The 13192-nt window shown below is 54.3% G+C and overlaps 2 protein-coding genes across 2 annotated transcripts; one reads left to right on the top strand and one right to left on the bottom strand.

The window, feature by feature from the left end:
• The first annotated feature begins 394 nt into the window (after positions 1–394).
• LOC125927659 (C-C motif chemokine 13-like) lies at positions 395–2199 on the top strand. The gene is made up of 3 exons (XM_049638153.1): positions 395–528; positions 1087–1201; positions 1621–2199. The coding sequence occupies exons 1-3, from the start codon at positions 453–455 to the stop codon at positions 1724–1726; spliced, it is 297 nt and encodes a 98-aa protein (XP_049494110.1). The 5' UTR covers positions 395–452; the 3' UTR covers positions 1727–2199.
• Positions 2200–3588: 1389 nt separating this feature from the next.
• On the bottom strand, positions 3589–6505 carry CCL1 (C-C motif chemokine ligand 1). Its single transcript, XM_049638152.1, has 3 exons — positions 6430–6505; positions 5106–5217; positions 3589–3977 (listed from the first exon to the last, which is right to left on the bottom strand). The coding sequence occupies exons 1-3, from the start codon at positions 6503–6505 to the stop codon at positions 3881–3883; spliced, it is 285 nt and encodes a 94-aa protein (XP_049494109.1). The 3' UTR covers positions 3589–3880.
• Between the last annotated feature and the right edge of the window lie 6687 nt (positions 6506–13192).

Genomic DNA, 13192 nt, shown 5'->3' with positions numbered 1-13192 from the left:
TGTAAATGGGCACGATGATAACGGTATACACCTCGTCAGGACTAAATACATCACCCATGCAGAGCCCTCACACGGCGCTCTTTCTCTGGTTGCAGAGAAAGCCAGGCCCAGGAACAGCTCCTGGGAGCACTCACTATGGAGAGTGGTACCACATCTGTGTTCCCACTTCCTCTCTGTGGCCTGGGCAGCTGGAAGGAAACAGTACCTGCCCTGCTGCAGCCACAGCTTCCTTCTTGAAATTCCTGGAAAACGCTGGTAGCCAACCCCCAGCTCAGCAGATTCAGGAGCGCCCTGCATCTCAACTTGACCATGACGCGACCCAGGCAGTCATCCCTCTGGCGGCCCCTGCCCTCTCTGCTTCCTTATAAAAGGCAGGCAGGGCCACCAGCATTGCAGAGAGGCTGAGACCAGCCCAGAAAGTTCCAGATCTCACGCCCCAGCTCCCTGCAGTCATGAGGGTCTCCGCAGTGCTTCTGTGCCTGCTGCTCGCAGCTGCCGCCTTCAGCCTCCAGGCGCTTGCCCAGCCAGGTAAGCCCCTCTCTCCCTCCTTCCCGCCCTGTCTCCTTCTTTTCCTTTTCCTCTCCTTCTAGGAAGCCCAAAGCCAAAGTGTCCCACTTCTGAGCCTATCAGAGCCCTGGGAATCCTCAGAGCTTCACTTTAACGTCTAATTTTAAAGACAGAAAGCTGAAGACCAAGCTGGGGACAGAGGGGTCCTACGCGTCCACCCCCAGCCATTGCAGAGCCAAGATAAAACCTAAGCTGTTCACCCCAAATCCAGGGCCTTTTTTTTGACCCTGGCCAACCTTCACAAACTCGGCACATGGAGCGCCAGAGCCAGGACCTGTCACACTGGCCTGCCCCTGTCTGCAATGACGTGTCTGCACCACGCAGCTGAGAGAACCTCGAGCCACGTGGTCCAGGTCTCACCCCACCTCGGGGCTTCGGGCAGGAGCACTGGACCTGGGGTAGATAAGATCCATTTCTGCCTCTTTCCTTTCCTGTCCCCAAAGACGCTTCCTGCCCTATTCAAGCTGAGAAAAACCTAGCGCCTCCGAAAAGGCTTTTTCTTTGTGACTTTATCTCTAGGTGCATTCAGTGCCCTGTTCCCTTGCTGTTTCACGTTTAACAATAAGAAGATCCCCTTGCCGAAGCTGACGACCTATCGAATCACCAGCAGCCACTGTCCCCAGAGAGCTGTCATGTAGGTAGAAAAACGCTGCTCACCCGCTCCCTGACCCCACCCCACCCCACCTCATTCCCACATCCCCGCACCTGAAGTGCCACCCCAGAGGACAGGCATCAGACCAACCCGGGATCTTAAATTCAGACTGTGATTACCCTGAAAACAGGCCCAGAGAAGGCTGGCTTCCCCCACCCCCACACCCCCTCCCACCCCCGCTCCCCGAATGGGCTTGCATTCTCACAGTTGCTTTGGCTGATGCCAGGCCAGCTTCTCCAGGGCCTCCAAGAACAGTGACTACCTCCAGAGCCCCCTTCTTTCCACCCCCCCCCCCTCCTGTCCCGGGGAGGTTCCCTCACCTGGAGCAGGTGGGCCACGCAGGGTTTAGAGCACAGTGAGTCCTCTCTGGATCTAACTGTGCAGCCCTCCTTCATCCACAGCTTCAGGACGAAGCTGGCCAAGGAGATCTGTGCTGACCCGAAGGAGAAATGGGTCCAGGAGTATGTGAAACAGCTCAGTCAAAAATCTCGTGCCCTGAAGCCTTGAACTCGTCCAGCCACACTAAGACCAAGCCAGAGTGTGAGAAACGACGATTTATTCACCTCCAGCCTGCCCGGCGATACCCTGGACTAATTTTACTGTAATTTTCAAACAGGGTGCTTTCCATATTGTGATGCCAAAAAAAAAAAAATGTACTAGGTCTTAAGTAATATTTAAGGTTATTTGAATTGCTGCCGGCCTTGGGGTTGTTTTTAATATTGGTGATCTTTTTTTAAAGCAAGGCCTTGAGCCAGCTGCTTCCCGTCATAAGCCCCAGTTCCCTGACCTGTAAGCTTCCAGCAGTGGGTCTGTCCCTGCCTAACTCCCCAGCCATTGTATGGGCCTCCAAATCTTGGGTTGCTGCGATCCGGGGAGGGGAAGACCTTGCGAATGTGAAGTGTAGCTAACTAGGTTAGTGCAGAAAGGAGAAGGCCATTGGTAAGATTGTGGGCTTGTTGCAGAAAATAAATTTTGTTTAAAATCTCGTAAGGGTGTTTTCTTGGGGAAGCGTCACTTCCAACCAGTAGGGGGCGCTCCCAGGCACAGGTGGCTGGCGGAGGGCGCTGGAGGAATGCGGCCGACCTGGGGAGGCCCTCGCGAGGTTGGTGGCTGGCCGACATGGGCTCATCGGAGTGTCGCAAGAGGGCCTGGATCATCAGCCCAGCATGTTCTAGAACAATTACTCCGGCCCCAACATCAGCTTCTAACTGGTCTGTCTGCCACCATGCCTCCCCGCTCCAAGCGGTCCTCAGAGTAATACAGACGCTACGTGCACCTGACCTCCAGGGGAAAACAAAATGACCCGGTCCTAGTTAGTAGCGACCCTGAAGGATGCCAGAGCGCAGTCACGGCAAAGATTCTTCTAGAGGAAGCACAGGATGGAAAGGAAGGGAGAGGGGTTGAAGTTTGGGGTTCCGGGGACGGAAGAGGTAGAGTCCTTTAGAAAGGAAGGTTGAGGGAGGCGGGGCTGTAGAGGGATTGGAATATCAACGGGCGGGCGGAGTTTGGAGTCTGTTCTGAAGGCAGGAGGGAGGGGCCGAAGGCCTCCAGAGCCTTGGAGAGGGCAGAGGCATGCCAGGGTGGGTGGCCTGTGACCCTGGGCTGGAAGGAGTTGGCAAAGGAGAGCTGAGAGCAACTTACTGCCCTGCGGTGGTCCTTACAAGAGAGGATGGGAGGAAGTGGGGGCAGAAGGGAAGAGGCAGTTTAAGAAGAGTGGGCCAGACACTGTACTGCCAAGGAAAGGAGAGAAGCCTCTTTTAGAGCAGCCATGAGAACTTCTCCACTAAGGCCACTCCTTTAAGGGCGCCAACCCTGAGACCCAGAAGCCACATCCCTCCCTTTCTGTTCTCCCCGGAGTCCCACACTGCACCAGTCGGGGCCTGTGATTACCCCTTTGACAGGGACGGGGCCTCCGCTTCCCCTATGTGTCTACCTTGCATGCTGTGTCAGGCCGTCACTTGCCATCTTGGGACACACGGGAGAGTTCTGGCCTGAGAGGCAGGAGCCCCAGGCTCTACCACCAGACCTGACCCTGACTCGCTCTGTATCCTCTGGCCTATCTCTGTCCCTCTCCAACCCTCAGTCACCTCATCTGTAGAATGGGCCTAGCAACGTCTTACAGGCAGATGACCTCACAAGATCCCCTCCAGCTAGGTCAGCTGTGACTTTGGGAACCCCAACCCTGAGTTCCCATTTTCCGCTTCACCGTGCCTCCTCCCCCCCCACCCCCCGCTGCCAAACCTGGAAGCAGAGAATCTACATCACTGTCCTGAATTAATGTTCCCCCCACGCCCCAAGAAAAGGCAGTCAGCTGAGACGTGCAAGTCATTTATTGTCTCTGTTGATAAGAAGTCAATTCTTCTGGCACCAACCAGTCTTCCCCACCCCCACCCACCTGGCCCCTGGCCCCAGCTTCTCAGTGCCAATCAAGTTTGCACCCTGAAATCCCTGTGGGATCCAAGAAGCCCAGGGAGGCAGGAATTGAAGATTCTAGCATTTAAATATATAAAGTGCAACAACATAGCTTATTAAGACTGAGTCAACCCTCTACGACCTTACAAAGCTGGGCAGAAGGACTGGCATAGGGTCAGGGGCTGAGGCGGGGGACAGGTGAAGCCATGCGGTCTTCAGAGTCCAGGATGGAAGGAAATCCACTCGTGTTTACTTTAGCAGGCACGGTTCCTTGGACTTTAAAGATTGCTTAACCCATGGGGCTGTCGGCAAGACACAGGTCTCTCTGCCTCCCTTCAGCTTGATTCTGTGGGAAAAGAACAAAAGAGGAGCCGAATCACCTTGAGTTGCCCCCTGGGTGCCACACACAAGTCCCATCTCCCCCTCCTTGCTGCTGGGTTCCCCTAAGCTTCTCTCTCTGGGCCTGTAAAATGAAATTGTGGCATAAGACCTGCGGCTTGTACACTGGGAAGAACTCCCAAACCTCGGGAAGAGCTTATTCAACTGAGTTTCTCCCTTTTCTGGAGAGTGTGATTTGTTGTATTAGGGCGGGGTAAGGGCTGCAGACACTCTGAGGATTAGCTAGTATGGAAATATCCATCCTAGACTATCTATGAGGGCCCGCGATCCATCTTTTCATGTGTCTGTGTCCATCTGGAACCCTCAGTCATTGCTTTAGATTCACTGTGTGTGTGTGTGTGTGTGTGTGTGTCTTTTCTAACCTGCCCACCTCTTTAATTTGGCTACTGTCCAACCAAACTATAGACCAATTCTAAGTTTAATTATCTGGGTGACCTCAGACAAATATCTCTACTTCCCTGAACTTCACTGTTCATGATAATGAAAATGGGTGCCCCAAAAGGGTTAGCCAAGATCATATACGTGAATGCTTTCTAGATACTGAGAAGTGGGGGTAAGCTACCTCAGTCTAACTTTCTAATGACCCTATGATGCGACTGTCATCTTTACTCCATTTCACAGATAAGGAGTGCAGAGGAGTGCCCAGATAATGAGGTGCAGAAGAGTTACCCGCCCAAGGTCAACCAAGATTATAGGTTGGCAAATCCTGAGGCAGGAAATAATTGTGACCCCCTCACTTTTCCCACTACACAGTAATTCCTGGAGCTTTTAAGCAGTCCCTTCTTCTGGATATAAAATATCAGGATATAATACTTGGCGCCTTGGAGTTGCAAGAAACCCAAGTCACTGTGGGAGCGCAGGGGCATCCCTCCTGGCACCTGCTAAGAAGCGCAGCGCTCCCCCTGGCGCCCATACTGGGCTCTGCACACCTAGATCTTGGCGGCCTCGCTCCAGGTTCGGAAACCAGAATCTGGTGGAGCATCGCCATCTAGCGTCTGCCATTCTAATTCCAGGTGGGCTGATTTCTGGTCCCTGGAGGAGAGAGTCAGGAACTGACCCAGGTAGGGCCACTCACATTAGACTACTGCGGGAGCACGCAGAGCTGGTGTTTTTGTAACACTGGATTCTCTGCGAGGAAATCTTCTTCTCCACAAACGTGAAGCAACAGTTGGAGGACGATACGTGCACTAGAAGAAAAACACACAAAAAAATGGTTTGCATCTATTTCTTAACCTGGACGTTTTTCCTTTTATCCAAGTGGTTAGAAACAAACAAAAAACAAACAAACAAACAAACAAAACCTTTTGGGACAGGCCCAGGCTTGGGGACTACATCCAGCCCAGTGCAGTGCTGTCTCATCAGCCACCTACTTCTGTAGGTAGGCAGAGGGTCAGGACATTGGGGTTTAGATCCCAGCCCCCTCCAATCTACCTGTGTGGCCTTGACCAAGATGAGCCCCCATCTGGGCCCCAGACTTCCCAACTGTCAAACAGGACTTTTTGGACTGATTTTTAAGAAGCCTCCAGTTCTGACATCCCACCATGAGTGTACGGTTCTGGCCCAATATTTGGGTTCAAGGGCTCAGGACTCCACATTCTGGGGGCCCAGTGAGCCTGGTGCACACAGGACAACTGTGGTCTGTACCTTTCGGTCAAGACTAGGAATGGTTCAAGGAGTTCAAATGGATGAGATGACCAGGGAAGAGCTTTCAGGAGCTGAGATGCTCTCCACCCCCTCTCTAGAATGCCCTTTACCCAGGCCCTCAGCCCTGTCCAGTCTCCACCCCCAACTTGGCCACTTTACACACTCTTTGCCACCCCCCACCCCCCAAGAGACTCAAATTCCAATCCTGGCTCCTTCCTCCTTGTTTCATTGTCTACGCAGCATTTTTCAGGTGCCTGGAATTAGGTCAATCTTCTTTCTAGAGCCCCGAGGGCAAGCATTATCAATCCCATTTTGCCAGCAGGGAACGCAGAGTTTGAGAGGTAAAGTGACTGGCCTGAGTCACTGGGCCAACACTTGCCCGACAGTGACTCGCCACCCGTTCTAGTCTCGGTCCTGACTTTACACTCTGCCTGTTTTCTGTTCCCCGGTAGAGGCAGGACCCAGTCCCTCCTCTGGGCCTCAGGCCTCCTGGCTTGCCTAAATAGCCTCAGAGCTCCCCGGAGGAGGCAGGGCCTGCTTCGGCTGAGGCTGGCAGCTGAGCTGTGGCATCTGGCCTGAACACCTTCTCCCTCCGGCCCCTTGCCCCTACCGCATCCAAGTCCTCCATTCACCCTCTTCAGGAAGAATTCTTCCAGGAGGAGAGGAGACAGAGGCCTTGAGTTCAGGGCAAGCCCTGCCCACAAGCCCAGAGCACCCTCCCCAAGGAGGAGCGTAGTGATGTCAACCACACTCACTGCTCCTGCTGTCCGCCTCGTGCAGCCACATCCCAGCCAGCAGCAGGCACACCAGGGCCACGGTGATGAGCTTCATCCTGGCGGGTCTGGCTCAGACCACCTTGCAGCGGTCTCGATGTGTCTGGTGAAGCTAAGAGCTCTTCCCTGGCCCATGCTGCGGGGCCCAGAGCTTTTATTCGATGACCTGAGTGGGGTTTCCCAGCCCCTGGTGCAGAGGTGGGGAAGTCACAGGGAGGAGAGATGCTTACTCACGCCCAGTGACCACATGGAACACTCCTTTCCCCACCTCTCCTGGGTAGTGTGCAAGGTATGGGGAAACTTCTCCGAGTGCAGGAGCAGATAAGGATCTTGAGAAAATGAGTAGGAGCTGTCCCGGCTGAGTGGGAAGTGGAGACAGGAGAAAGGAAGTTGCCTGTTTGTGGCTTCTCTGACCCCACATCCTTCTGGCCCGGGCCGGAGCGGCTGGCCCGGGACATGGTGGAGAGGAGGGCCGGGGCTGAGGCATACCTGTGTTTTAGCCCCGTTTGGCAGGAGAGAAGTTGCACAAACTCACATATCCCAAGTCACACGTGCGCTGCAAGGTGGAGAGAGTGACACACGTCCCAAGGGTGTGCCATGAGAGGTAAATCTGCTATGTCACGTGCCTGGCCCAGATCGTTGCCATTGCTATTTTTTCAATCACTCAACACTCCTCAACAGCTTGCTCTGCCCTAAATCCTCAGGGAGCCCCAGGAAAGACAGCTACCGCTAACGGGTGGTGCCTCATCTTGACCTGGCTGCCCTTAGACTCACAGATTAACAAGTAAAAGCCACACAGTGTGAGGCCAGCAGTGGATGTGCCATCTGGAGGGGGACGGGAAGGACCAGGAACTGCCCAAGGGCATCCAAAAGGCTGCCCAGGGAATGTTCTTCACGCAGAGCCTCCTGCAGAAGGGCTGAAGTAGGAAGGGGCGTGCCAACAGAGGAAGGGGCTTGAGTAAGGACAGGGAGGCATGGGGGACCACACTCCTTGAGGGTGTGGGGTAAGGAGAGTGGACTGAGTAGGGAAGTGGCAGGAGAGAGATGTGGCTGTGTAGCCACAGAGTGGCCAGGTCATGCCAGACACCGTGAGCAGTGCTTGGCACAAACAGCACATAGTAGCTGCTCCAGAAAAGGTTGCGGGGCCGAACCCATGTATTAAAACCATGAGGCCGACGTGCATTAAATAACCAGAGAGGGCTGGTGAGGCTGATATGCTTTGCTCGTGCACCCTCTAGCTCAGAGATCTGCGTGGCTCCCCATTGTCATTTGGATGGAGCGCAGGTGCTCCCCTGGACATTCATAGCTCCTAGCACTGTCTCCACATTTGAATATCTGTAATTCCCCCACATGCCACAAGTGTCCCTACTGCTAAGATCTTGCTCCTACTGGGACTTCCACCTGCAGGGCCGTCCTCACGGTCTCCCTCAGTGGGCTTTCTGCCCTTTTCAAATGCCACTGTCCCTGTATAGAGCCTCTGCCGTCCCCAGCAGATGGGCACTCGGCCTCCTTCAAAGCCTCCTGGATCACTCCCCCGAAGGTCTTATATCCCTGCAAGTCTCCCACCCAGCCCAGTGTGTTCTCCGAACTAACACCTGGGTGGGAGTCCTGACAAGTTGGAATTGAATGGGCCCTCAAAGACCATCTGCAGCAGGCACTTTTAAAGCTTCCTGGGACAGCTTTTGAAAAAAATGCAAATACCAGAAACTGAATCAAAACTTGGTGCCTCTACATGTTGAAGAAAAAAAAAACAAAAAAACCTCCAGGACATTCAGACACCAGAAGGATCACGGGTCCAGTATGGCTCCAGTAGGAGCCTCAGAAAGAGGAAACAGACTTGCCCAAGGTCATACTGAGAATTTGTTGTGGAGATGGGACAGCAGACGCTGAAGTCATCTGCTCATCTGAGCTCCATGCGTGGCCGCCTCTGAGAACACATTTCCAGCAAGGACCACAGCTAACGGCTGCTCTGCTCCATCAATTCCCCTCCATCCTGCCACCCAAAATGCCCTTGAAGTAGCAGAAATCACTAACCCACAGTTGCCACTCTCTTATTCCCTTGGTCCTTACAGACTGATGCTTTTGGATTCCTCTCCCATCATTTTAGCAGAGTCTCCCTGGGGGAGAAGGGAGATAAAGGTATTGAATGTAACCATGTAATCCCGGGGCTCTCACTCACTTGGGGCCCGGAGGGAGGCTACCTTGCCACCCAGAAAATTCCTCCCTCTTCCCTTCCTCCCAGGCATGCTGCCTGGCCCACTCAAGAAAGGGACGGAAACTTACTTTCCCTCCTCCCCCTCCCTGTGGCCACCTCGAGCCCAGGGTGGGAAAAGAGTCACAGAAAGGCTTAATCATTCCCTCCGAGGAACATGGCATAGAGGTGCAACCCTTTCTTAGTTAGAAGCTTGCAACCAGGAAGTGCCTGCAGGAAGGCTTTCTTATCAGTTATCTTTTGTGAAATAGGTGCCCATTGACAGAGGATGGTTAGACACCAGACAGAGCTCAGCTGGTGTGGATCTCTCGCAAGTTCATTTCCACCAGGGGTGTCCAAGAGTGACCTTGAGTGGACTGCAGCATGGCCCTGCCTGCTTGCTCTCCAGTCACATTTCTACCTGATCTTTGCCAACCAGGACATAGAAACCCACGGGGGAGGACTCGTTTGCTACCATCACAGCTGCAGAAATACTGGCCCAGCTTTGCCCACCTCAGGGGCCAAGTCTTCTCCGTTCCCTCACTTAGGGAGGAAGCATACTGTGGATTCTAAGAGAACTGGGTCAGATCTCCGCCCTACCTCCTGTTAGCTGTGTGGCCTCAGGCAAGTAACTTAACACTTCTGAGCCTTCTTTCCATCCTTATGAAACCCACTGCCAGCTGGACAGGTACAAACTCCCCCCACTGTTTTGAAGACCGGCTCCCCAAACACCTTAACCCAACTTTGTGCTATTTGAAGGAGCAAACGAGATTTCTCACCTGGTCTTGGAACAAGGGAGAAAGAAAGGAAGAGGGGGAACACAGGAAGGAGGAGAGGAAAAGAAAAGATAGTTGAATCATTCATAACCATTGTGAGGCACCCACTATACACTAGGTCCTGGGGACACAGGGGACACAAGGCAGACACCAGCCCCGAGCCCCACGGGGAGCCTCACTCGGGGAGGCAGGTACGGAGAATTGTGGTAAGTTGTGGTAAATGTTCCAAAAGAGGCACAGTGTTCTGTGAGTTGAATCGTAGGTGGAAATCCTTCCCACGGGGCCTGACACATAGTGAAAGGTGCTCAGTAAAACCGCCCTCCTCTCCTCTTCACCCCTCAATCCTGGACCCTCCGAGGTTCATCACATGACCCCGGCGATGCCACCGCCTCCCCACCCAGGGCTGCTCCCCCAGTCCCTTTCCCTTCTAATCAGTGCTGCCCAACACCCAGGCGAGCTTGCTGTGGTCGACCCCGTGAGCACAGCGTCCCCTCTGGCCCCAGCCCTGCACCAGCCTCACATCAGCAAACACAAGGCCAGCCCAGGCAAGGTCCCCCCAGCACCCAAATGCCTTGGAACTCACAGCCTTGCCTGGTATTTTCCAGTGCCTCTTACACTCTGCCTAGGTCCCCTCGTCCCCTATTGCTCTCTAACACCCAGCACTTTCCTTCTTTTAAGGCGGCCTCTCTTATCTCCTTCTCAGTGACAACGTGAAGGAGACATTGAACTGCTCTCATAGCAACTGGCGAACCTTGGGGGCCCGAGGAATGTCACAGCGGGGACGATAGCCGGCTTTTCAATGTGCAGCCACAGCCACTGAGCTCCTGGGCTTGACAAGAGCTCACACCGCGGTGCCGGGGGGGAGGGGGTGGGGAGTACAGATGTCTTGGCTGGGCTTACAAAGTCCTGCGCTATGTGGCCGACAGAGTGCCAGCTGCACGGCACTGTCACTGTTCTGCACACGCACCAGGGGTTCACCGCCCGTTGCCTGGGCCGCCTGTTCTGTCTCCAGCTGGCTCACTGCCCGCGGCTGTCCCACCTGAGCTCGCGGGGTGAGCCGGGCTCGCTCCTCAGGGCAGGCGACTCTCACTGTCGTAACTGCCTGGCGGTCCACACACCTGCCGTATCTGGAAGCTCCCGGAGGGCAGGGTCCCTCTGTTGCGGGCTACCTTTGATGCCCCAGTGCCCAACACAGGGTGCGTGTGCAGTGACTGTTTGCTGAAGGAGGAAGGAGAGGTCTTATCCGTATCATCGACCCCGGCCACCGATGAGAAATGTTGGCCCTGGGCCTTATAGGAGCTGCACAGTTTGAGCAAGTGACAGAGCGAGGGTGGGGAGCTCCGGCCGCAGGGCTGTGCGTGTTTGTACCACCCCGTACTGTCTGTCTCCTGCCTCACGCACATGGATACGCATCAGGCTGTTTGCATCAGTGCTTCTGGCACTACTCCTTTGTGCCACATCTCAGTTCCTTATGTGTTCATTCATTCATTCATTCATCCATTTGTCGGGCAGACATCTTCAAGGATCCACTCTGTCAGCCCCTGTGCAGGCAGTCAGGTTTGGGAGGAGACCTGACTGCAAGAACTAGAACCTAGAGAGGGAAACAGACACGAAAACCAGTAAGCAGCACAGACAGGCTACAACTGCCATCATGCAAAAGCCACAGGCTGTGCACACCCAGTCCGGCTGGGGTGCCGTGTGGCATTTCAACGGGGGCAGGGAGGGCGAAGGCAGAGTTTGCCAGGTGGGGGTGGACAGGATGGGTGCAGTGAGTTCTGGGGAGATGCCCGGTATCCACTCCCAGCTCTTCTGTGCTCCTGCTGGTGTGACTGACTTCTTTCAGGTTGCTCAACCTTGAGCCTCCCCTCCAAATCGGGATAATAATCATATCTGTAATAGGCTTGTATGAAAATAAATGTGACATATTTCTTAAGGGAAAATGAACAATTGCTTCACAACGATGGGTAGCCAGTGTATAGGCTGGTGTTTCTAGAGCACGGGGGAAACCATGTAGGCTTCAGGGAATGGCTGGGAGGGAAGCCAGCAGGACTGTAGGGGTTGGTTCCACAAGATCCTGTTTATGAGACTTGGGCCTTGGGACTTGACTCTATTGTCAGGAGAAGGTCTTAAGCAATCTTTTGTGCAGGAAAAAGGTGCAGCCAGATTTTTGGTTTGGACTGAAGGCTTTTGTTAGAGGCCAAAGGAAATAAAGAGCAGAAAAAGGCAGGAGGCCTGAAGGTTTGAACGAATCCAGAAGGGGTGACAAGTGAGGAGGTTCCGTGTGACAATCAGGATATGAGGTCTCTGGGCTCTGCTGCTCATTTTCTGTGGGACCTTGGGCAGGTCACTGCCTCTCTCTGGGCCTCAATTTCCTCACCTAAAAAGTGAGAATGCTGACCTAAGTCAAGGACTCTTTCCCCACAAATGGGATTCATAATAGGGTCGTTTGGGAAGCTTTTATCAAAAGACACATGCTTGGGAGGGAGGGGTGTATTCTGAATCCAGGGCAACTGGAGGATCTCAAAATGCCTCCCCAGGCAATCCAGCCCCAACGCTGCACCCCATCTGAAGCCCCTAGCCTGGATGGCCACTGAGACCCGCTCTGGTCTGGCATTTAATGGCTCTCCGAGTCTCCAAGTTCAGGCAGACTCCCACCCATCCCCCAAATAGCCCCTCAAACACCCCCAGTGGAACTGGTCTTTGGATCAAGCCTGTTATGCTGGGGGGGCGGGGGGGACTTCTGGTGAGGAACCAGGGCAGCAGAGCCTCATTGGGCTAATGCTAGCCCCTGAGCCCTTTAAGACCGCCCCCCACCCCCGACTCTAGGAGTCATGGGCTACATTTAAAATGCCTCATTTGGAACTTAGAAAGCACCCAGAAGTCAGAAGCTCAAAGAAGCCTGGGAGGCATGACATGGGCTTGGATTGTAAACGTGTGGTGGACTCAGTTTCGTGGTCCCTGAGCTGTTTGACCCTGGATCAGAAGTATCCACCTTGCAAAGTCCCCATGAGGATTCAAGGACTCGGCATGGGTCAGGTGTGCGCCACAGATAGCCTGGCATCCGGTGGAACGTTAGCCCTTTTGCCCTTCTCCCTCTGGGCCCCATTCCCCACAGAGCAAGGAGAGCTCCTAGGAAGAATTTGGGTGGGTCATCTCACATTATGGACGAGGATCTGGAGGCCCTGAAAAGAAAAGTGAGATGTTACATGGGGACCCAGTGACAGAGGCCCAAAGACAGCCCCACTTCTCAACTGCCAGGTCAGGCTCTTCCTCTGTGATTTTCTGGCCTTGTGCTCATGTTCAAAGGGCTGTACTGTGGCCAAAGAGAGAAGGTGGGCATGATCAGGGCCCCTAAGATGCTGGAAAGCCCGCTGCCCACCTGAGGGCTGGGGCACGGTGCCAACTTTGCAGGGAATGGTGGAAAAAATGCCCCAGCATTTCCACCTTGCAGTGCAAAGATGCAGGGACAGGAAGTGGCAGCAATTTGACTCCACAGTATGTCCACCAAAACCAGCAAGGCCACTCATGATTCAGGTGACACACCCATAAACTGCTGGGAAAGCCCCCTGGGGAGCCTTTCTCTTCCTGCGGTGGCAAGTGGACAGCCCGGGCCTCACCACGGCCCACTGCCCAATTCCCACTACATCCTGTGCCCAGAGCCCTGTGAACCCAGGCCAGCTCAGAGCTGGCCCTCCCCCAGGGGTGCTCCCATCACCGGGTCTGGCCCCCTGGGCTCCCGAGTGAGCAGAACTGACGACAGACTGTGCACTGAGCCCAG

The sequence above is a fragment of the Panthera uncia genome, chromosome E1 (genome assembly GCF_023721935.1).
Source record: "Panthera uncia isolate 11264 chromosome E1, Puncia_PCG_1.0, whole genome shotgun sequence".
Lineage (NCBI taxonomy): Eukaryota > Metazoa > Chordata > Mammalia > Carnivora > Felidae > Panthera > Panthera uncia.
The sequence above is the reverse complement of the archived record's forward strand: the minus strand, read 5'-3'. Positions and strand labels throughout refer to the sequence as shown.